This window comes from Panthera leo, chromosome B4 (genome assembly GCF_018350215.1).
Source record: "Panthera leo isolate Ple1 chromosome B4, P.leo_Ple1_pat1.1, whole genome shotgun sequence".
Taxonomy (NCBI): domain Eukaryota; kingdom Metazoa; phylum Chordata; class Mammalia; order Carnivora; family Felidae; genus Panthera; species Panthera leo.
In genome coordinates, this window is record NC_056685.1 from 123,946,040 (window position 1) to 123,970,797 (window position 24,758).

At 50.6% G+C, this 24,758-nt stretch overlaps 1 protein-coding gene across 6 annotated transcripts in view; it reads left to right on the plus strand.

Moving 5' to 3' along the window:
• Nucleotides 1-24,758, plus strand: part of CHST11 (carbohydrate sulfotransferase 11) — a 261,692-nt gene that overhangs the window by 87,051 nt on the left and 149,883 nt on the right. Inside the window, exon 1 of one of the 6 annotated variants that reach the window (XM_042947575.1) lies at nt 12,687-13,531. The exons of the other annotated variants lie outside the window; for them this stretch is intronic. Within the exon in view, the coding sequence (XP_042803509.1) occupies nt 13,516-13,531 (16 nt within the window). The 5' untranslated portion in view covers nt 12,687-13,515. Of the gene's footprint in view, nt 1-12,686; nt 13,532-24,758 lie in introns of those variants that run through there. 6 annotated transcript variants of the gene reach the window in all.

A 24,758-nucleotide genomic window follows, 5' to 3' on the forward strand; every position in this document is an offset into this window, starting at 1 on the left:
TCACCGATAATACCCCGGAGAGCATGGCGCCCCATTTTACAGAGGGGAAACTGAGACTCACAGACCTCAAGGAACCTGTTCCACGAGGGTGCTGGAGCTAAGATTAGAAGCACATGTTCCTGGGGCGCCTGGGTGGCTCAGTCCGTTGAGCGTCCGACTTCAGCTCAGGTCACGATCTCACGGTTCGTGAGTTCGAGCCCCGCGTCAAGCTCTGGGCTGATGGCTTAGAGCCTGGAGCCTGCTTCGGATTCTGTGTCTCCCTCTCTCTCTGCCCCTCCCCCATTCATGCTCTGTCTCTCTCTGTCTCAAAAATAAATAAACATTAAAAAAAAAATTTAATAAAAAAAAAAAAAGAAGCACATGTTCCTTTCCAAAGCCCCTCTCTTCCGTGGCCCCCAGCTGAGAGGTCGAAAGAGGGCCAGAGGGGAGGGCTCTCCATGGTTCTGGAGCTTAGGTGTTGGGGGGGTTACTTTCCTAGGGCTACCAGAACAAATTACCACAAACTGGGTGGCCTGTCACAACAGAAATGTATTCTGTCACACTTCTGGAGTCTAGAAGTCTGAAATCAAGGGTAGATTCCTTCTGGAGGCTCCGGGGGAAAATCTTTTCCATGCCTCTTTCCTGGCTTCTGCCAACTGCTGGCAATCCTTATAGACACATCTCTCCAATCTCTGCCTCTGTCTTCACATGACATTCTCCCTGTGTGTTCTGTCTTCACATTGTGTCCCTCTCTGCATTCCTGTGTCCAAATTTTCCTCTTATAAGGATGCCAGTCATGGGATTAGGACCTACCCTACTCCTGTATGACCCGATCTTAACTTCATTACGTTCGCAAAGACCTCTGTCCAAATAAGGTCACATTCATAGGTACCCAGCAGTGAGGACTTGGACATATCTTTTTAGGGGAGCACAAGCTAGCCCCCAGTAGGGGAGACAGCTGTGAGGCAGGAATAGGCAGAGAGGGGGTAGGGTACATGCACAACTCGGACCCCTGAGGTTGGAGTGGCCGGCTTGTGGAGGGCCCGTGGCCCTGCCACGGACTTTGAACTCAGTCCTGGACTAGGAATGGAGGGAGGGGTTGGCTCTCGAAGCATCTGAAGCGGGGATGTGGGTGTCAGGCTGGCACTGCGAGCTCTGGGAGGAGGATGCGTAGGGCAGGGACAAGAGGGGCTCTGGGCGCCACAATGGGCCTTACCTAACAGCCCTGCGGCGAGCCGGGCCGAGCCCAGGCGCTGGCAGACGGGTGAGAGGCAGGGGAGAATGGAGAGGGATGTAGGTAGCTGAGTAGGCAGAGCTCGCCCTTGAAGGGAGGGCAGAGGGGAGAGAACATTCGCTGAGTGAATCGGGGGAGTCCGTAGAGAGAAAGGGAGCACTTCTCCTAGAAGCACCAGTGAGCACGGGGAGGAAAGTCCATGAGGTCTCTCCGCCCCAGGCCCTTGGGGTTTGTCTCCCAGAGAATGTAGGAACTGGACTGCTTAATCTCGCAGCTTCCTCCTGCCTCTAACATTGCAGGTTTCCTGGGATTCCAGGAGCGCAGGCTGTGGCAGTCCCAGAGGGCTTCCCGGGGGAGGTGGCGTTGGCTCGGGGCAGGACAGCAGGGAGCGGTGGGAGGGCCTGTGCACCGGCCCAGGGTTGCTCCGCATGCGGTTCCTTCTGCAGCTGGGAAAGGACCTGCTTTGACGAGCCCACGAGCCCCCCCCGGATAGCGGTGGCTCCTGCCCTCCTGTCACGGGGATGTGCAATTACTGTCCCTCATCAATATTTTAGTCTCTGCTTTCACAGAGCAGCTCCCTCCGCCCTTCTGTCTTTCTCAGCAGCTTCAGGGAATAAAGGGAAGACCTGACACGTCCCAGCTGGTGGGCCTGCCAGAGCCGGGCCGCAGGGGCTCCCGGAGCCTTGGCGTCTGATGGCATGGCTTCTGGAAACAAAGCACCCAGTCCCTCCACCTGCAGATTGGGAGCTGTCATGCCTGTCCCCTCTCTGCCTCCCACCCCCCTCCCGAAGTATGTGAAATTAATTCCGTTGTGCTGTCAACCTTTCTTTACCCAGAAACTCTTCATGCCAAGGCCTCAGGCGCCAGGAGCATCTCTAATAGAGACTTTTCAAAAAATTTTCCATGTCGTTGCCCGAGGTGGGGGTGGGGCAGTGGGTGCAATGAGGGAAGGCGGTGCAAAGGTACAGACTTGCAGTTAAAAACCAACTCAGTCCTGAGGATGTCGTGCCCAGCATGCTGACTGTAGTTAATAATACGGGTGCTAAGGGACCTTAGAAAGGTGCTAAGAGGGCAGATCGCACAAGTTCTCATCACAAAAAAAAGAACTTGTAGCTTTTGAGGGACGTTAACTAATCGCGGCGATCATTTCACTCTATCTACAGATACTGAGTCGTTATGTCGTGCAGCGGAAACTAATGTAATATTATATGTCCGTTATATCTCAATTAAAAAAATAGAGAAAGTAGTTTTTTATTTTAATTTTTTTAAATGTTTATTTATTTTTGAGAGAGGGAGAGGCGGAGTGCAAGCAGGGGAGGGGCAGAGAGACAGAGGGTGACCCAGAATCCAAAGCAGGCCCCAGGCTCTGGGCTGTCAGCACAGAGTCCCATACGGGGCTCGAACCCACAGATGGTGAGATCACGACCTGAGCCAACGTCGGAAGTCAGATGCTTAACCGACTGAGCCGCCCAGGCACCCCAGGAGAAACTATTTTTTTTTAATGGTTTTAAGCTTCTGTGTGGGGTGACTGCTTCCTAAGCAGGAGAGTCACATACTCAGCATAAAGAAACCGTGCCATTAGATTCTTCGTCCGGTGTCAGTGCGGAACCCTCATCTCCTGCGAGTGGACAGTATGTGGCTGAGGGCAGGGCTTATATCACACAAGTTTGGGTTCCCTGCTGGGAGGGGTGGGGTGGGGGTGGGTGGGTATGTGGTTCTGTGGTTCCTCAGGGTCAAGCAGGAGGGTGGGGGTGGGGAAGCACTCCCTGCTTCTGGAACATGGTGGCTACTCTCTCTTCTAGCACCCTCGGCCTTGGACACCTCTGTAGGCATCTTCCTCTCAGCTGTGAACTCACAGATAGGAACATTGTCTTGGCTTAGAGAGGTGGCTTTTTCGTAGACACTTAAGGGATGTGAGGGAGTGAGCCATGTGAAGTCCTGGGGGGACACCAAGGATAAAGGCCCAGAGGTGGGAATGAGCTTGCCATGTTAGAGGAATGGTATGGCTAGAGTGGGATGGGAGAGGCAGGCAGGGGGTAGATCAAGCAGAGTCTTCAAGGTCAAGGTTTAATTGGTTACAATCTAGGTTAGCGGTGATCTGGATGCTCATCAAAGGCCTTTAGAAAACTGAACTACTCTTGAAAAAAGAGGGCAGTTGTATTCACGTCATTCTACTCAGCATTCTACATTTATCCACGGTTCATACACAGAAAGGTGTAGCTGTTAGAATTAGTCTTAGGAATTCAACATGGCGGAGAAACAGTTGCGCCACTGGTGGGACTTATTGTGCCCGTAAACAAGGATCAGCACCAAGAATGCATCTTGAAATCGGGGTAGGTTGGGGTGGCTCAGCAGGCTAAATACCTGTTACTTTTGGTGCTTTACAGTTGGGTAGCAGGAAAATCACCAGGACTCGAATTTAGAAGAAGGTAAGGTTTTCGTTCCAGTTTGGCCCCGTACCAACTGATCTTGGATGAGTCATTTGTCCTCTCCAAGCTTAGTATCTGCAGCTGGTGTCCTTGTGGTGCTACTCCGTAATGCAGAAGAAAACCTTTTATAAACAGTCACCACTATCTGAAAGGAAGGCATCGATCCTGCATTATAACCCGTCTGTTAGACCTTCTATTCAGGGGCTACAATTTATACATCCTGTGTCTTTTGGACTTGAAGAATGCCGGGGTATTAGGAGGTGCTCTTTGAATTTGTTGTGAACTGAAATCTGCTGTGATCAGCGGTGTTCCTTGGGGACAGAGCCTGGAATGGAAGTGTCCCGTAACTTGGAAAAAGACCCCTAGAATGGGAGCTCAGACACTCTGTGGGGCTGTGTGGCTTTGAACAGATCACTTAACTTCTCTGTGGGCCTTTCCCCCAACTATGAGATGGGTAAGATAACTTTACCAACCTCACCTGGTACTTGTGAGGTATAATTCTGATTGCTGTCACTGGTTCCCCAAATAGCAGTGGCTTATAAAAGACGGAAGTTCGTCTCTCACAACAGTCCTGCCATGGGCTGCTGTGGTAGTTCCATGGTGTCAGAGGCCGAGATTCCTTCCATGTTGGTGCTCTGTAGTCGACCTTACCTGTGTGGTCCAAGATGGCTCTCCGCCATATCGCTGGTCCTCCAGGGCTGGCTTGTCCTGGAAGTTGACACGGTGCTCCTGCTCGTGTGCTATTGGCTGGAACTGGGTCATGTGACCTACTCTCCGCCAGGGAACGTAAGAACTGTAGTCTTCATTGTAGATTATTGTAGATGCCCGAGTGCCCGACTCCGTTTCTAATCCCGTGTAAGAAAGTGAGATCACATTTTGGGGGGGACAAGTCACGTCCCCGCCACAGCCCAATAAAAGATGTTTCTGGACCTTGAAATGGAAATGATTCATGGGTCATGGGCAGCTTGAATTGGACATGATTTTACTCTGCTGGAATCTTATAGAAACAGTTTCCCGAATTTTCTGTTTTCTTGTGATTGTCATTGAATGCTTGCTCAGCGACAGCCATTGTGTTTCTTCACGTGCACAAGTTCCGGTGAATCTCCTCAGCAGCCTTATGAGGTATGCCCCATCTTAAGGCCCATTTTTGAGCTGGGGAGACTGAGGCTTAGGTCAGAGGAAAGATCTGAACTCAGATCTGTGGGACCGCAGAGCACGTACTCTCACTATTGCATTCTGCTCAGTCTTTGGTTCTTCTGTCCCCTCCCGGCTCTCGGCTCTCGAGGCCTCATTTCCAGGAAGTCTGTTGATGGGGGGGGGGGATGGCCCTGGGCTCTTCCTGACAGTCTGCTGTGGTGTCATCTGTACAGAATAGAATCTATGGGCAGCAATGGGCTTTGAAAGTTGGCCCAGGGGTGACTCGAGAGGGTCACCTGCCCGGGAAGGTGTAGAGTGTAGGTGTAGAGTGGCAGGACCAGGGGCCCTGGCTTCAGGTGGATGGATGTCATTTGGAAATAACAAATCAGCATGGGATTCAGGCTCTGAGTGCCTTAGGGTCACATGAGTGCTGGGGGAAAATGAGGCCGTCTTCCCTTTGCTCCGTGGTCACTCTGATAAGAGGCAACACAGGGCCCAACCAGGGCCACGCAGAGTCTTCTCTGGTCTATCTGGGTCTGCCCATCTCTGGCCCTTTCTGGATCAGAGCAGAACTTGAAAAGTCTCCTCTGGCTTCGGTGACTGTGCTTTCCTATTATTTTGGAAATTGGTCAGGTTTAGTGGGTTCAGAATTCAGATACATTTGCATATTTCTGAATGATATCAAATTAATTACCCAGTGAAAGGTTATTGTATATCCTGGTTTAGTTGCAGAATTTCAGAGCTCAAGGGCACTTTGGGCATTACTGAGTCCAGCCTTTGTCTCACAGAGGAAGATGCCGGAAGACCAGAGAGGTTGCCTGGCCTACCCAGGGTCACACAGCTAAGTTGTATCAAGGCCCCATCTTTGGACATCCTACTTGAGCATGAGGAGGGACACTGCTTTGTGAATTCTCACACCTCCGACAGGCAAGAGAAGTGTTAGTGTGCGGCAATTGAGCATTTGTCGGCTTTCTGGCTCCTTCTTGAAACACAGAATGGGCTGGAGAGGCATTTCCAGCTCTCTACTCTAGATTTGCTTGACATTTTGGTGCCTTCGTTTCCCCGTCTGTAAAATGGCCACGGTAGTCATACAACACACCTTGGAGAGGGTGCCTGTGAGGTTTAAGTGAGTTGATAGCATCTAATTTGTTTAGACCACGTCCAGCATGAAGTAAACACTCAAAGTGTTAGCTGCTGTTTCTTCCATTCTAACCCTTTTCACACTCCCTCGTGGGACTCTGTGCTCCTTAAAAAACCGTAGAGGTCCTTGTCTTTCTCCTGCGTTTGCACTTCCTGAATCACATCACAAGCTTAAGACCTGTTTGCCTTGATTATCTCCACTGCTTTTTGACGTGTATTATTCAATGATAACATTCTCTTCTTCCGCAAGTTGGATTCCAGCTTGTTCTAGCTACCCAGAACTTGACTTTCGCCATGATTAATCGGCACCGTAGAAACCCAGCTGTGTTAGGCTCGGTGTGGCCTGGTGAGAGTGGTGTTCTGGATCGGTGGGACCTCTGTGGATGTTGGTTCTTGGTGGGTTTTAGCACATATAAGGGGCTCTCCGATGGCTGTTGGGTTGTGGGTCAGGAAGGACACAGTGTGGGCTCTTTAGGGTTTGGGGACGTACCGGGGGCTGGCGGACGTACCTCGTAGAGTGGTCTCTCATCAGGTCCTGGTTACCTGCTGCATGAGGGGTTCAGAGGGCCGCTACTGAGGTGAGAGGGTAGAGGAGGTTCTCAGAACAGTCATCCGAGACCCTATACGTGGAGACACTGAGGCAGCATTGAGGACGAGGCTGGCTCAGACAGGAAGGAGATCCCGCCTTCCAGGGATGCTGTCTGGCCGGACCGGATCTCCCTGCAGCCTCCCCTCCTTTCTGCAGTTCCGCTGAGCAGCAGACCCCAACGCAGGGTGGGCCTGGGCCTGACTCCCCTGGGGACCTCCTCTGTGTGTCCTTCTGGTTCAGGGGACACAGTGTTTCCCTTTGCAGATGGGCCCATCTGGGGCATTACGTTCTAGCATCCAAATGCTCAGGCTTGGATCCTAGCCCAGCAGCTGTGTGGCTCCCCATCTGGTGCCTGGAGCCACGTGTGAAATAAACATACCTTGAAGGAATGAACGAACCGTGTGTTGCCTTGGGCAAGTCACTGAATCTCTCAGTGCCTCAGTTTCTTACCTGCACCATAGAGATGATAGTACTCACTTCATAGTGTTGTGGAGAGGATTCAGCGAGGTGGTGTTTCTGAAGCCTGAATCATGGTGCCCCCGTAGATGGCGGGTGTGCAAAGGATTTAGCTGCTTTTTTTATGATGGTGTTCCTGTCACCCCTGACTGCTCAAGGCTTTTGGAGCCTGGTTCCCTCTCCACGTTAAGCGCCGTCGAATCCTACCCACTTTCTCCCCAAGTCTGCCTAAGGATGGGATTGTGCACGATATGGGAACCCGTGATCCTTTTGCCAAGGTATTTCGACCCCTCCCAGCAACAAAATGTCTTTCACCCCTGGGGGTGGGGGGCTCTGATGGTGGGGACTTGAGGCTTCCCGGTGGCAAATAGCGTCAGTACTTAGAACCAGCTGCGTATATGCGTCTAACCCCCACCCTGCAAGGGACTCCAGAGACTGCCCTGTACGGCCCCTGTCTTTTTTTTTTAGGACTTTAGTAAATTGCCTACTGTGTGCTGTGTGGGGCTCAGAATGCCTCTGCCCCAGTAGCAGGACTCCCTGGCGCCAGCCCTGGAGGGGGTCTGCGGGCAGCAGGGACTGGGTCGGGGGGAGGGCAGAGGGAAAGTGTGAGCACACCAGGGCCCAGGGGGATGGCTAACTAGGGCGCTCCGCAGTTGGTCATTTGGTGTTCTTCCCGGCAGTCCCTTGAGATTGGGCGGGTCCCCAGATCATCTCTGGGATATGAAGGAGCTCAGCATGCCATTCTCTCCTTGAGCAGCTATGGCTGCTGGGGAGAGATTGGGAATGGTCGCCCAGGAGTTGGGACAGAAACGTCCAGACCCGTGTGGACCGAGTTTCTCAGAAGAGCGGGATGGGCAGCGTGGGAACCACATCCCCGTTCCGTGCATCTGTCTTCTTTTGGCTTCTCCGTCTAGGGCCTGTCAACATTCCAGATCCTCTGCCCTGCCCTGCCCCACCCCAGCCTGGTGGCACGTCCAGTTGGCATGACTGCAGCACGGAAGGAACAGGACTTGGAAGCCGTTCCCTGGTTCTGGGACCTTCCTGTGGGCATTAATGTCATGACTCTGAGCCTGAATGTCGCTGCCGTAATGGGAATCTAGAATGTTCTCACAGACAGGTCTTGAGGCTTCATGGTCCCCATCGATTACTTCTCCTAAGCACTGTCTTATGCTCCATAGAAGTCATTATTGTCGCTTGTGTGAAATTCTCCTTTCTTTTTTCCTTTTAAGTTGCATTGAGGGGAGTCAGTCTACAGAGTGAAAGCTGCAATTAAAGGAAATTATTTTAGATTCCCAGAGAAGTTATTGTGCCCTTTACCGCTTCGCCACATTGCTGGGGAAGCAGCAATTTCTCCTTCCCCCATCCCCACATCCCGCAGAGGAGAGACCCTCGTGACCCGGAGCCTGTGGTATGGGCTTGTGGGGGGCTTGTGGGACTGGACACAGAGGGGTTCTTCTCAACACAAATAGCATTTTTTCCCCTCTATTTGTAGCAAAAGGACTGCTTTGGAAGGCAGCTAACCTCACCACTGGGCTACCGATGCTGCAAAGGGACAGCTTTGAACCCATGAGTGTGGCCTTTATATAATTCAGTGCTCAGAATGTTTGAACTAATAGGCCTTTAGAGATTCTAAAATAACCTCCCCCCTGTTTCAGACTCAGATGATTATTCAGGATCTTAGAACTGTCAAGAGGGGTCCCGTGGGCTGATCAGGGTACCAGCAAAACATACCTGCCATCTGTCCTTAGTGTGGCCACATCAGACATCGCCAGTGGACCCCAGCACCTTTCTCTGTGCTGAACCAGAATGGAGCCTTGGAATTCTTGCCCCGCAGTGCCCAAGCCTGAGAAACCCTGTGCCTTTCTTTGCAATTACAGAAACTGAGACCCCGAGTCTTACGAGTCCAGCTCAAGGAGGCTCTTCTTAGGTGGGCTAACCCGTGCATGCACATACACACATACACACACACACACCCATGCTCTCACACACAGACACATGTGTTCCTGTGTGTATATGAACTTCCCTCTCCATACCTTTATTTTTTATTTTTTAAAGTTTATTTGTTTTTGAGGGAGCGCGAAAGACAGGGTGCGAGCAGGGGGAGGGGCAGAGAGAGAGGGAGACACAGAATCCAAAGCAGGCTCCAGGCTCCGAGCTGTCAGCCCAGAGCCCGACACGGGGCTCGAACCCGTGAACCGTGAGATCGTGACCTGAGCCGAAGTCAGACGCTTAACTAACGGAGCCACCCAGGTGCCCCATCTCCCTATACCTTTAAATCTGAGGTTTTCCATCGGTACCTATTCACCAGAGGCAAATTTGCTGACGCGTCTAAAGAATAAAGTGTGCTATCACACTGAGAAAATGCTGCAGCCATTCAAGCTAGCCACATTCAAGCTGCAGGAACCTTTGGGAAATTGAGCCACATGGGTCAGACTGGCTATGTCACATGGAACAGGGAAAACGTATCCATGATTGAGGGTGGTTGACAAGTCGGGACATTTTTAGGTAGGCAGGGAAATGCAATTCCAGAATACCTTTGATTCAATCAGATCTGGCAGAAAATCCAGTCCTTTCTTAGAAGGCAGAGAAAGGTTTGTTTTCAGCAATTAGCTTCTCTTTGGATAGAATGATGTTCCCTGGGTGTGCAGGGGACACCCGTGTCACTGCCACTCCTTCCCTGCTTCCTCTCCCCTTTCCTCATGTTCTTCAACACCCAGGTCCCTCCTGCAGGAAACCCCCCCCCCCCTCTGCTGAGTGCCCACGACCCTTCTATTCTAGTTCGACTCCTGTTGAAATATACTGTGTAATGTTGTGGCTTTCTGTTCCTAGTGAGACATTCCCAAGCTCTCCTCGGGCACCAGCTCCCTTGCAAATCTCTTGGCTCGCTCCTGGAGGTGTCGAGTGGGGTTCCTGGTCCGTGGTGGGGCCTCACTGTGAGCCACGTGGAAGGTTTAGAGGCTTCCCAGGGCAGGTGGCCATGGGAAAGGCCCAGGATACAGAGGGTTGGGCTGGGTGCCCAGGCTGCTGTTCAGGACGGGGGTCTCCTTGCCTTCTGCCTTGTGGATGCTTTGGTGCTTTGACCAGGGGGAGCCAGGCTCTCTGTCGCTGCCGTGTGCTACTGCTCCACTAACTGTTGCCACGGGACAGCGAGAGGGACCGCGCTGCTGGGGTTCTCTCTCCCTCTATACGTGCGTCAGCCCATCTGTCCATCCCCTTGGCTCTCAGCCCTGCTGCAGGATGGGGGCAGAGGAGACTGGAATGGCAAGCCGGGCCAATTTGAATTGAATTTTGCTGGCTACACCTTCACTGATGAGCTGAAAGCCAGCAACCATGCACGGAGCTAGGACGGGGCGACAGTGGCTCGTGGCTGACTACCTAGTCGCTTCCCAGGACTTCAAATGTCATCTTGACATTTTACAAATGTTGCCGTGGTGGGAATTGCTGATGGGACCTTCCCTAGAGATGCAAGGACAGCAGCGAACGGTCATACTTTGCTGTTACTTACCGTGCGTTTCGCATTTATTAACTCGCTTAAGGCTGAAGGCAGCATGAGCTCCGTTTTATAAAGAAACGAAATCTCAGAGAGGTTAAGTAACTTGCCCAAGGTCACACAGGAAGTAAGGAGCGGAGCTGGGAGTCCATCCTGGGCGATGTGGTTTTATCGTTTTTGCTCTTAACCGGTACTCTATACCGCCTTTCTACTTATAAAATAAAAGTGGAAACCTACCCTTGGAGATCTTTAAAATGGAAGTAGGTCATAATCTCTTTTAGGGCAGTGCTGTGTTAAATATGTAGCTACATTTATTATTTCCTTACTGAGTACTTACAAGTGTACCACTCGCTCTTTTAAGTGCTCTTAGAAAGCACTTAATCCCCACAACAGCCCTGAGAAGTAAGCGTTTACTGTTATCCCCATACAGATGAAGGAACTGTGGCAAGGAGAGGTTTAGTAACCAGTCCGTGGTCACAGAGCCAGGATGTGACAGAGCTGGCACTGGAACCCGCCAGCCCGATTCCGTATTCTACACACAGCAGTAAAACTGCTAGTTCGTGAAACTGAACAAGACAAGCTTGTCTGCTTGGTTATTCTGGGGGAAGAAATAGCCAGGGGATAGAGACCCTCCTGGAGTCACCTTATTAGATAGCAGAGCTCAGTTCACGAGACTCCTCAGATTGTCAGAATGTTTTATATTCTGAATGGAGGAAAATGCGAATACCACCTGTTGAATTCACTGAAAGGAACAGTCATCAGGGTTGGTGGACAGGATACTCACAGGCTGATCTCCTTTACATTCTCAGTTACCTTGAAAACTTAGAGGAGAGCCCAGAGGGCGCCTGATTCGATTTTGTAATCTTCCTGACACGTAGCTCCGTAGCGGAGCCCAGCGCAGGGCGTTGGGGGCACAGCAAACTTGCTGGATTGATTGGAAATTGAAATCATACGCCTGGGAGAAGAAGATAATGGAATGGGGACTTTATCCGTGTGCCTGCCCCAGCCCGGGGGCCCCGGGGCGTGGAAGGTGATGGGGCGCAGGCATCACTGGGGTGGCATCATCAAAACACGCTGTGCCAGGAGCCCCCACGGCCTGGCTTGCTTCTTCCGAGGTCCAGTGCTCGGTGCTGGACTCTTGACTCGGCTTCATGATCTCGTTGTACAGTTGGCGGAAAGGACAAGATTGCGAAAGAAGCCCTCTTTGCAGTCGGAGCCCTTGGCCATCTGAGCAGCCCGGCTCCACGTTCTGCCAGATTGCTAAACTCAAACGGTTAACGGACTATCTGACAGCCCACAAAACCGACACACCCTGTGTTTGCTCTCCCCGGTGGCGTCAGGGGAGTTTGAAATGAGCATCTGTGAGCGAGGCTGTGATCCAGCCCTTTTGCGAGGCTGTGAATTCAATCAGTGGCTCCCTCCCCTCCCCCCACCTGGCTGCTTTCCACGCCTCCCGCCCCCCCCCTCGTCCCCCCCCAATGAAGGGTTAAGTTTCACAAGAGTCCGGCTGAGGCACCCCTTTCTCTCCTTCACCCACGCCTGGTGTATTCCTCTCCCCATCACCGGCTTTGTTGTTCTTGTAGTCTACGAGAAAGTTGACTCATTTTTAACATTTAACAAGCCTTCTCCCTCCCACCAGTAGGTGTGTGAGCAGCTGGGGATTTTTTACCATCTGTGAACCCTCCACACTCCCAGCAAAGGCTCCTCCTGCTTTTGCAGCGCTGTGCAGCCACCCCAAAACCACGTGCCTTCTCTGTGTCCCGTCCACCTTCTCTCACAGGAGGAATTGAGCTGGCTGGCGATGGGCGTGGGATGACCTCATGGAGAAGCCCACTCCTTTCCTTCCTTCCAGAAAAACGGGCCAGGCAGTTCGTGTTAGGGATAGAGACGTGAGGACGCAAGTCCTATCCCTTAAGGAGGTCACGAATTTGGGCGGAAAGGCAACAATATGGAGGTTACTGATTGCTGCTGTGTGATGAGTGCCCAGGCGTTGCGCCTTGCCAGAACGATCTTTTTAGCTTTTTTTAAAGTTTATTTATTTATTTGAGAGAGACAGAGTGTGCGGGGGAGGGACAGAGAGAGAGATAGAGAGAGAGAGAGAGAGAGAGAGAGAATCTTAAGCAGGCTCCGCGCTGTCAGTGCCGAGCCCGACGTGGCTCACAGACCGTGAGATCGTGACCTGAGCTGAAATCAAGAATCAGATGCTTAACCGACTGAGCCACCCAGGTGCCCATTTACCAGAATGATCTAATCTCGTCCTGTGAACACCCTGTGAGCTTGAGACGTTTTCTTCTCCTCGTTTGAGAGATGAGAAAACGGCAGGGAGGAAAGGTAGGTAGACCAAGGTCAGGCAGCTCATGGGTGGCAGACTTGGTAGTCTGTCTCCAGAGGACAAACGACATTATTTATGGAGCGCCTACTCTGTTCCACGTAGCAAGTGCTTGCACACGTACTGCCTTTCAGTCTCCGGGAAATGCTCTCAGGATGGTTTTTTCCAGAGGTCATGGCTCGCTGAGGGTAACGTGGTAGGAAGTGACAGCTTGAGACTGATAGCAACGTTTGTCTGATTCTAGAACTTGGGGCTTCTGACCCCCCCCCCCCATCCCCAGGCTGTATCATCTCTCGTCACAGCAGTGCAAGATTTCCCGTGAGACCCCGCCACTTGTTAGACTAAGCGGGGCAGCTGTGAAAATGACTCCAGGACCACGGGCATAAAGTGGAACGCGCCCAGGGTGCCCGGCTTCCGTGTTCCCCCTAAATGGACTCCGTCAACAAGCATCTTCTGAGCACGTGCTATGTGCCAGGCACTGTCATCACAGTGAGCAGGAGAGGGGGACCCAAGGGCTTGATGCTCTGAGGGAAGGGGCCTATACTCTCGGGAAAACCACGCAGGATCGTGGGGTAAAGGGATGCTGGAGAAAGCCTCCCTCAGGCGGGGACACTTGAACTGCAACCTGACTGAAATGGGGGCGAAGTAGGTCATGGCTGAGGCGACTGAGAAGGCAAAGAAAGTTCCAGAAGCAGGAACAGCTTGACAGTTGGAAGGAACAGAAGGCCCTGGATGTGTCGTAAGATCTGTGAGTCGTTCTGTGTGGCCAGAAGGGGGCATTCCGTGGGCTGGGGCGGGGTGGGGTGCCGTCCATATACCTTCCTGTCTGAGACACTGAGCCACGTGGTGGAGTCTGCCGTGTGAGCAGCAGGGCTGGGGCCCCTCCTTCATCAGAAGGCCCCCTCGTCCTTCCCTCCTTTAGCGGTGCTCAATCATTATTTATTGAAGTATCCCTTGGCCTCTTGCCTAGAGAGTGGAGAGACTCAACATCTGAAATAAAAAGGTTGGCTTCTTCATCATTCATTCTGGTCACCTCTAAGCCAAAGAGCCGTGATTTGTAATCACAGGGTGGATGGCACGCACGGCTAGGTTGTGTGTGTGTGTGTGTGTGTGTGTGTGTGTGTGTGTGTGTGTTTCAATAACACAAGTGTGAAAACAGTCATCTCTTAGACTTGTTCCCTCCCAAGCACATCCACAAGCACCAGATTCGCAAAGCCATGAGCAGCTGACATTGCCTAAGTGCTCTGTGTGTGCGCCTTAGTGGTTGAGCGCTGTGTTTGCATGGCCCAGTTAGCGCACCTGAGAACAGTGTGAGCCTGATACGGGTTTTGTTCCCACTTGACAGCTGTGGAAGCCAAGGTCCGGAGAGGGGAAATGTAAAGAGCGCAAGGTCACGCGGTGGGGAGAAGAGGGGCCGGGGTCTCTGCCACAGCAGCCCTTTGCGGGCGGCCAGGGGCAGGTATGGTGAGGCCCGTTTTACAGAGGGGGAAGCCCGAGGCTCCGAGGGGAGACTGTGGAGACAGTTGGCTCTGGAATCTGGGCGTTCTGGTTCTGGCTGATGGTCTGTCCACGAGCAGCGGGGAAGGCGGTAGATCGGTGCACTGTGTCCCTTGCCCTGACTTGTTCGAGGACTCAAAGTCAAGGGCCTCCTGGAAGCCAAAAAGGGGCACCAGGCAGCCTTACCTGGGGAGCAGGAGGTGGCGGCGGTCCCTGTGGCCACACCCCTCCGGGCGTTTCCAAAGCCCTTGCAAGGGCTGTGTCTGGTTTGTCCCCCGCTCCTCATTGCTCCCAGGCCCTTTAATGCACCCAGATCCCCCCAAGTCACCCGGGATGCTTTTCAAAGGACAGCCTTTTGGGACTTGAGATGGGCTTATTCAGGCAGGATCTTGACTGGGAGGTCCTGGAATCTGCCTCCATCTCACCCCAGGTGGTCGTGAGGGGTGGTGATGTTGGAGAGCCACCCATCTAGGCCTCAGTACGGAGACCCCGAGAAGGGTGGACACGGCCGCGGATTGACTCTGAGGTTCCAGGCATGATGCTTAAACAAAGGGCCATGGTTACGTTGGCCAGGGCAGAGGTTATTACCATCAGGCCCAGACATTTTGGGAACATGCTAGAAATAGCTCACTGGCTGAGTGTTTCTGTTTTGCATCAGTGTGATTAGGTGTGTCTGGGGCTGCAGCCTAAACTTTTTTTTTTTTTCTTTTCGGGGGAGTGGGTGGGTATCTTTTAAAAAACACTGTGGTAAAATGCCCATAACCTAAAATTTACCATTTTAACCATTTTAGGTGTCGAGTTAGGTGGCGGTAAGTACATTGTTGTTACATCTAGAGGACTCAGAGGGAGATGGCCCTGGGCCCATGTTAGGCGCTTAATACCTGCTTTCAGGTGACAGAGGACTTGTGGGGATTATTGGGGTGATAGGTAAATTATTACACATTGGGTAGGCGTCCCCGCTCCTGACTTCCTTATGAACAAACTAACTTCAGTCTGAGATGCTGGTCAAGGAGAGGCTGGTGAGCTATGTTTAACGCTCAGTTTCTATTTCTGAGCCAGGCAGGATGATGAGTTCATTGTCTCGTCAGTGCCAAGGGCAACTTCCCCTGCCTCCCCTAGTTACCCCAGCAGAATAGAGGATACCTCTGTGAAACATCCAAGTTTCCCTCCTATGTGGGTGCTGGTAAGAGGCTACTCGCGGCCGTGACTGGGACTAAACTTTTCAAATGCTGCCGTCTCAAGGCCGATCTGGTTAAGCACCAAACAAATGGGCCTTTTTCTATTTAAGAGGAGGGTTTGTTTTGTTTGTTTTTTTTTTGTTGTTTTTTTTTTTTTTACTGTGTGTCAACAAAAGATCTGCAGACAATCCTGTTATACATTTCGCACTGCTGACTTCATAAGCGTAAGAGTGCTTACGACCCATTTACATTTTTTCGTGCGTTTGTGTTTACTTCTGTGGTTACCATGCTCTGAGGAGGCCACCAAATCTGGCCTGTTCAGTGTTGGAACACACTGCCAGTGGAATTTTGGTGAGCCTCAGGGCCGTGGAGAGGAGAGCACTGGATCGGCCGGCGGGCTGAGAGTTACAGAAGTATTGAATTTTGCAGCTGGAAGGGATCTTCTATAGAGTTAAACCCCCTAATTCAAGAGGGGCATATTGAGGCCCAGAAAGGGGGAGTGTCTGCAAGGTCACCCCCTCTCCCCCGCCCCCCGTGAGGAACTCAGCCCAACACTGGCTTCCTGGTCTCCAGCCCACAGACTTTCCACTGCATCAGACCTTCCTTGTCCTTGAACTCTGGCTTCTGTCGACTGGATGGAGTGCAGTATTAGAAGCCTAAAGATAAGTTTTCCTGAGTCAAGGGGTCTTTCCAAATGCATGTGTGTATTTTGTGCCTGCTCTGTGTTTCTGCTCCTGTATTTGGGTGGAATGAAACTTTGCTTCTGAGCAGACCTTCCTATTTGAGTTTCTTTCCTCAGATCTTTATCTTCCTGATTGCATTTCGGAACCCCCTGCCTCTGTTCTGATGAGAGCGCTGGGTCCATTGGCCCTCTCGCCGGGATGCCAGCACGGCTGGTTGAACGTGGATGATTGAGTCATCAGCTTTCTGGCGTGGCCTCTCCTCTCCTCTCCCAGAATCCTGAAGTCCCGTCTGATACTCCCTGTCCTTTCCGTCTGGGAAGGAATTTGGATGTAAGCAGAGCTCTTGGTGATAGCCATTCTAGAAGAGGCAATGGGGAGCTGGCTATTATTGAGAGATAGACCAGACCTCTCACATTCCCGAGCAAAACCTAGGAAGGTTCTGGGTTCATAGGACTTGCAATTGTCCCAGCTACAAGGGCAGATCAATTAATTGAGTACCATATGTTTATTGAGGACTTACTCCTCAGAATAGGAGGTACAAGAAGGAGTTTAACTCGGCCTCTGAGTTGGTGCCTGTATGCCCCGTAAGGGGCTTAATTACGTGCCTCTGTTTCCTCGTTGTCCTTAAAGAAGCCGAGAAAGATGCGAAAGAAGAATCGGGGTCACTGCTGGCCCGTGAAGCTCGGCGAGGGCGACATCTGTTGTGGTCACTGCAGTGCGGTGTGGACGCAAGACTGAATTGAGTCTCGGTGACCTGGGTCTGGAGTCTCTGCTCTGCCACTTGGCTCCGTGCCCCTGGACAAGTCACTTATGTCCCTGGGCCGCCATTTGCTCATCAATGGAATGGAGATGCAGTGATTCATCTTGTGACCATGCCTGCGCCACATACCCTCTCTGACTTCGGATTTCTCACCTTTACAATGAGGGGCAAGTGGGGATGTGCGTGGAGGGCTGTCGGAACCGCCAGACAGCTAAACGTTATTATCATGCCCGTGTCAGGAATAGGCTATTTTACTGCTTTATCTCGAGTGAATTAAAAGAATTTTTTTTGGTGTTTATTTATTTTTGAGAGAGAGAAGAGCACAGGTGGGGGAGGGGCAGAGAGAGAAGGAGACACAGAATCCGAAGCAGGCTCCAGGTTCCAGCTGTCAGCGCAGAGCCTGATGCGGGGCTTGAACTCAGGAACCGCGAAATCATGACCTGAGCCCAAATCGGATGCTTAACCAACTGAGCCACCCAGGCGCCCTTCAAATGAATTTTTACGAGCCTAAATATGTTCTCGTGTGGGTAACTTCCAACGGCCTGTGGGTGGATGTGTCCCCTGGGCTGTGCCCTTCAGATCCCCAGCCCTGATCCGGTGCTTGAATAGCTCTGTAGGCTAAACATCCCTGGAGATAAAAGCTAAGTGTTTAAGGACCCCATTGCTGTACCCAGCTGACCAGAAGTGAGGCTTTGGATCACCTGCTGATTCTGAATGGTCTCGCTTACCGCATTCTCACCAGCATTGATAATCGAGAGGGACCTAGGAGCCATTATTTGCAATTCAAGCTCACAGACGGTGGTCACGTAAGATCAGCCCTGAGTCCCCAGTCCTTTATTTTTGATGGACATTTAAAGAATAAGGCCTGAACTTTGAATAAAACCATTTGCCTTTTGCTTTCGAGGCCCTGCAGTTACTTCATTAGGGGATCGGAGCCAGAAATCATTTGTGACTTCTCCCCCATGCATTAGAAGTTTGGCGGATAAAGTATCTTTTGTGGTTTCTGTTAACAAGCAGGAAGATTCCAGGCTTAAGCCAGAGTATAAAAGAAAATTGAAACTAAAGACTGGTTTTTCGGTTTGACTAACGTTTCTAGCATCCTTCAGCCACAGGAGAGCCAAAACGTTTGACTGTATGCACAGGCTGGTATAGTAAAGTTCAGGATGTTAGAAAAGGGGGTTAGTTAGGTCAATGAGGTGGGACCTTACTTAACACTGCCTGACTCTCAATTTCTTACTTTCAGTTTTATTTATGTATCTTTCAAGAATTATTTTAATTCCAGTGTCGTTAACACGCAGTGTTGGATTCCTTTCAGGTGTATGACATAGCGATTCATTAGTTCCGTATATTCCCCAGTGCTCATCAAGATAAGTGTACTTTTAATCCCCTTTGCCTGTTTCATCCATCCCCACACCCACCCACCCTTCAGTTGGAGTGTTAAACCTTCTTGCCCCATAGACATGTAGGTTTGGGATAAATTAAGAGAAGCCCGCGTGGATATTCAGTATGTCATGCAATCAGAGAATGGCAGACCCAATATGTAACCGAGCCTTCCACGTCTACAGTGGGGCTGCAGGTGTGCCCCACAGGGATCGTCCTGGCAGCCTAGAGAACCTAATTCCTTTTCCCCTGTACTTGTCTCTTCTGCTTCTATGATGTAGCTGGCCCCTGGAACGAGGAAGATTTATCAAGAAATGGGTGCACAGGGACGCCCAAGTGGCTCAGTCGGTTGAGCATCCGACTCTGGTTCAGGTCATGATCTCACCGCTAGTGAGTTCAAGCCCCGCATCGGGCTTGCTGCTGTCGGCACAGAGCCTGCTTCGGATACTTTTGTCCCACCCCCCCGCCCCCCTTTCTGCCCCTCCCGTGCGCATGCTCTCTCTCTGAAAAATAAAGAAACAACAAAAAAAGAAAGAAAGAAGAAATGGGTGCTCAGCCCTCTGATGCTCCCCTATGTCACTTGGAAGGAAGTGAGATTTTCGCATCTCTTATGGTGACATGCTTGCGTGAACAACTCAGAATTTTAGGTTCCAACATACCGGTGAATAAGCGAGTGAAGCCTTGAGTGTTGACATTGACTGAGATCAGAAGCGAGTGAAAGGCAAAGGTTGCCTCCCCTGCTGTTTCTGGCCATCCCAGTTCTGTTCTGACTCTTCTCTCCGGCAAGCCCTCACCCTTGACTTTGGACACCCAGGAAGGATTTCTCTATCAGCCTTTTCTGGGTCCAACCTTTTACAAACTGACATCCTCACCCTTCTGGACCTTGGGCCCTGATCCCAGGGATGTTGACCTTCTTTACCTTCTGCTGGAGGAATAACCTCAAACTTGCTCAGTTGGCAGATCATCTGGAAGTCATGGTGATATATTAATATTTTTCGCATTAATACTGTTGATATCTATACATGCATATCAATCTATATATGATTCAAACATAACAGAGTTAACTGTTTAACAAGGTTTTATGGGAGAAGAAAATTAGAAAATTCTACCCTGTTTTAGATGTTGTGGCTTTTCAAAATTTGAGGAAGCTGGTTATTATTTAAGTGGCAAAACATTGGAAAGTTACTAGGAACCATTGATCTAAAGGAACACTGGGTTTCCAGACTCAGCAAGATCTAGGGCAGTTATTTGGAGGAGGGTTGGGTCTTAGGACAGAGGGTCTTTCTTTTTTTCTTTAAAAAAAAATTTTTTTTAACATTTATTCATTTTTGAGAGACAGAGCACGAGCAGGGGAGGAGCAGAGAGAGAGGGAGACGACAGGATCCAAAGCAGGCTCTAGGCTCTGAGCTGTCAACACAGAGCCTGATATGGGGTTCGAACCTATGAACTATGAGATGGTGACCTGAACCAAAGTTGGTCGCTTAACTGACTAAGCGACCCAGGCATGCCTCCCCCCACCTTAAAAAAATCGTTTTTAAATGTTTGACAGAGGGTCTTTCTTGAAACTGCTGAAGACCCATCACCCCCGGTCTGCCCTGACACCCACAGGGTGTGGTGGCTTCCACTGCCGTTCAGGGCACCGGGGCCAGTGTCCCTGGAGCTGTGATGCATGGCTTGCGCATGGAGCTGGCTCCGGGGTCTTGTTATCCCAGAGCTGTCTGCCTGCACCCCAGTGAGCCCTCGCTCCGGGTTCACCCTCAGAGGGAACAGGGCGTTTGATGCTGCCCCGCTTTGCCATTTGGACTTGGAGATATTTGTTTTGGCTTGGAAAACAAAGTATCAAACTTGCAGGAGACTGAGAGAGCAGAGAGAGGGAGGAAATAAAGAGGGAGAAAGAAGGAAAGAAAACGTGCAGGGGGCTGAGCTTGAAGTGGAGGTCTGGGGACGTGGGCTGGCGGACCCGTGAAGGGAGTTGGGGATGCTCCTCACGTCACCCATCCTGGTCACCTCCTGTTCTATCAAGTGGAGGAGGCTGCCGCTGTGAGATGCATTGGGATTTCAGGGAACTTACAAACCATGCGCGTTCCTTCCCTTGTGATTCTCATCAGGGAAGTTACAAACTTACAAACCACGTGGTACCTTCTCTTGCTCTTCTCCTCTTACCGGTGAGAAGCCTGAGACACAGGGGAGCGAAGACACTGTTGCAGAAGGTCACTGGCTGGTTACTGGAGAAGCTGGGATTAGAAGCAGGAGCTCTACCGCCCTTGGAGTTTACCCTTAGCCACTTTGCTCTACGAAGTCCCTGTTGTTGCTGCTGCAGCTGCTGCTGCTGTGTGTGTGTGTGTGTGTGTGTGTGTGTGTGTTTGAACAGTTTTAAGTTTACTTATTTTGAGACAGAGAGCGTGCATGCGTGCGTGCACACATAAGTGGGGGAGGGGCAGAGAACGAGGGAGAGAGAAAACCCCAAGCAGGCTCTGCACTGTCAGCACAGAGCCCAGTGCCGAACCATGAGATCGTGCCCCAAGCCGAAATCAAGAGTCTGATGCTGAACCGACTGAGCCACCTGGTCGCCCGTTTGAACACTTCCATGTCAATGTTTTGACCTAGCTGAGTCGGACAGGTGTGTTTGACTCAGCTCCATTACTTTTTCCTAAGTAATTTCAACCCCCATTTCCATCTTTTCACATTATTAACTCTTACTAGGGGATGGGCCCAGCGTTGTGAAATGCTGCTGCTTTCTGTGTGTTTCACGTCTGCTCTGCTCCCCTCCTCTCCTATATCAGGTAGATCTCTACTGATAACACTCAGAGATCATAAACATTTACCTGCTCCATCAGTCTGCAGAATCTCTCAGGTGCTATCTGTGTGACTCTGGCAAATAACCTGTTTGAATTTGTTTCTGTAAAATGGAAATGATAACACTTAACGTTTCAGGATGGTCCCAAGGAAGGGGAGGTTAAATAACATTTCCCCGAGTGCCCTGCATTCAGCATGGCATATCGTAGGAACGCCACATATGTTCTGCTTAGTTTTGTCCCCCTCTTCTCTGGGTCACCCACGCAGTTGGTGGCAGCAAGCTCAGAACCAGAGCCCTTCCTGATACGCCTGGCCTCTTCTCGTCAGATCCTCCTGTAGCTCTAGACATTTGCAAACACCCTCTTACTGTTTTACGCATTTTAATTTGCTTGCGTAAATAGGTCCTGCCTGGCTGACTTTGAGAAGAATTTTAATATCCACACTCACGCTGGGCGCGTATGCTGCCCCCCAAGAGGCCAACCTTCCTGTTCATCGTAGCAACAAGGATATTGTGCACAGCTTTCTTACTTTTTGGAGAAAGGTGGGATTCTGTCTCTCCATGTTGTCACAAAGCTTTATCCACCTATCTGTCTATTAAAGGAAAAGAGAAGTCGCCAAATGCTAAATATTTCCCTAGGGAAAATCACCCCAGTAGCTTTGGGCCTCTTGCACCCTCCCCCACCCCCCGCCGGGTTCATTGCCTTCTCGCTGCAGGTCTTTAGAGAGACTGTGGAGTGAGGTTCAGTCTTGCATCTTGGACTCACTAGAAGGGATGGAGGGAGGGAGGGAGATGGGGAGCGTGGGCACGTTTAATAGGCCACAGCTGCAGTGGTCTTTCCTTCTGACCACATTTCAAGAAGAATAACATTTGAAGCAGAGCATGGCTGCCCCCAGAGCCTTTTCTACCCCTGCCCCCCGCCCCCCGCCCCCCACCCCCCACCCCCCGCCTCCCGCCTCCCTCCACCCACTTTCGGATCTTCTCCAGCGCCTGCTTTTCTCCGCCCCACCCCTACACCACTTCTTGGTAACAGCAACTTAAGTTATACTTCAAGCAGCTCAGAGTCCTGAGACCTGCAAGCATGAAGCACGCTCACTGTGTTCTTCGTCAAAGATCAGTCTTCATCGTTGGGAGAAATCCAACTCTTTGTTTAGAACTTTCCTGGCTTTCAGGAGCATCTGTAACATTTAGAGTTGATCTGGATCCGGCATTACGTTGATGTCATCATTGTTAAGTAAGAAAGATGATAAACAGCGTGGAAGAACGCGTTTTCATGTTTATACGTTGTCGTTTATACGTATATATATTTATGTGGCTGAGATTCCGATCCTCATAATATTTTGAAATAGGCTGCTTTTACTTAAACCCCTTCTCCGTATCTTCATGTTATTACTTTTAATAACAGTATCATTTCTGAGTAGTTAATACACTGTGATTTATTAATGATGTACCTTAAGTGAACTATGATTTATGAAATGATTGCTCTAGTCATGGGCATTTTTCAGTTGTTACAGTTTCTGGCCATCAGAGGGGAAACATTATGGTAAGCATCTTGGTGCGTAACTTCTTTAGCTTCTGTCGGTGTCATTTCCCGAGAGGGAAATCGCTGGAGTCGAAGGCTATAAACATCTTCATGGCTCCAGTGACATAGTACGTGTGGGGATATTTTAAAAATTAGTATTAGCATCTTGTGCCAGAAAAATGTCAGGAGAACACAATACACATGAACAAGTTAAAAAGATAATTCCCATCCTTAACCCATGTAGACATATGAAAATGAAACTACGGGTTTGGGTAGCATGTGTTTTGTTGTGGGGGATAATCTCTTTCTAGCCGTCTCTTGCTTCTGGAGGAGAGGTACACACGCCGTCTGTTCAACAACCCCCTTTCGGCAGCCTGCAGCTGCCTCACGCTCATCTTGAGCAAATGCAGATTGGTTAGACCTCCACCGTAAGTCACCAACTCCCCTCGCCGATCTGTGAAATCATCTCGTGTCCACAGATGAATGTGTACGTATCATGTCTGTAACAGTGAGATTTCCGGGTGGAATAGAAGAGACTTTTGCAACGCTGTCTTGGGGAACGGTTAGAAAGAGAAGGTATTACCAGACATCAGGAGTGGTACCTAATTCTGGCTTACTAAGCCCTTACGAAGGCCTGACGTGGATTACTTTATTTTGTCCTCACAACATTCCTACTAAGTAGGTACATTGTTAGCCCCATTTTACAGAGAGGTGACCGAGGCCGAGAGGTTGGAATACATTGTCAGGGTCATACAGGACCTGAGCCCTTGTGTATTCGTTTCCTAGGGCAGCCTTAACGACGTACCACAAGCTCCGGTGGCTTCAACAGCAGCAATCTGGTCCCTCGCAGTTCTAGGAGCTGCAAGTCTGAAAGCGAGGTGTTGGCAGGGCCGGAGGCTCTGGGGTAGAATCCTTCCTTGCCTCTTCCCGGCTTCTGGTGGCTCCCATCAGTCCTTGGCGCTCCTTGGCTTGCCTGTAGTCGTGCCCCTCCACCCTCTGTCTCCATCTGTGCAGGATCTTCTCCACGTGTGTCTGTCTCTGTGTCCTCTCCTCTCTTAGGAGAACAGCAGCCATTGGATTTAGGGCCCACCCCAGTCCAGGATGACCTCATCTTTTTTTTTTTTTTTTAAACGTTTATTTATTATTGAAAGACAGAGACAGAGCATGAGCATGGGAGGGACAGAGAGAGAGGAGGAGACACATAATCCGAAGCAGGCTCCAGGCTCTGAGCTGTCAGCACAGAGCCCGACACGGGGCTCGAACTCACAAACTGTGAGATCATGACCTGGGCCGAAGTCCGACGCTTAACTGACTTAGCCACACAGGCACCCCAAGGATGACCTCACCTTAATTTAACTGATTATACGTGCTAAGACCGTATTTCCAAATAAGGTCCCATTCTGAGGTGTTCTAAGTGGGCATGAATTTCGGGGGGGCCACTATTCAATCCACAACACCATAGTCTAGCCAGGACCCCTTTCCACCTTCTAGGACAGGGTGGAGAAAAGGGAAAGAAAACAGAAGCCTGGGAATGCTCAAGTTTTGCCTAGGTGGCCTTGAGACAGACAAAGGATGGGCGACCGTCCCTGTGTGGCCAAGAGGGAACAGAGATTCGTGCAAGAGGTAGGGTGCCCGGCACAGGCCGACTGCATTTGAGCGAAATTACCCTGCACAGAGCTGAACAGCTTTCTGTACTTGAGGGGAGAGAGTGGATTTGGGGTTAATGCCCCGCCATGCTTGAGTGGCTTGCATAAAGGTTACCTGAAATATTTCCCTTCTCAAGCAGCCGCATTATTGCCTGTCTCTGAAGCTGCAGGGGAACCCCAGAGGCAGACATAAATGTCTCCAAGTCGTAAAATCAGACTTGGAGCACCAGCCACAGGGAAGAAAGGATTTTGGCATATTATCTGCATCGCTGCAAAATACATTTATAAGCATTCCAGGCAAACTGCAGGGGAGAGTATAGAAAGTCTCCAGCATGCAAGGAAGGGTAAATGAAAATTAGTAACTGAACAATGTCCGTAATTACTTCTTCAAGGTATAGAACATCATTAAGATGAGCTGTCCTGCCCGTGCTGTCTCTCTTGTTTTATTTAAGGGAACATAAAACATCATTTATAAGGGCTTTCCTAGGTGAACTGCCAATTTCAATTCCTCGAAC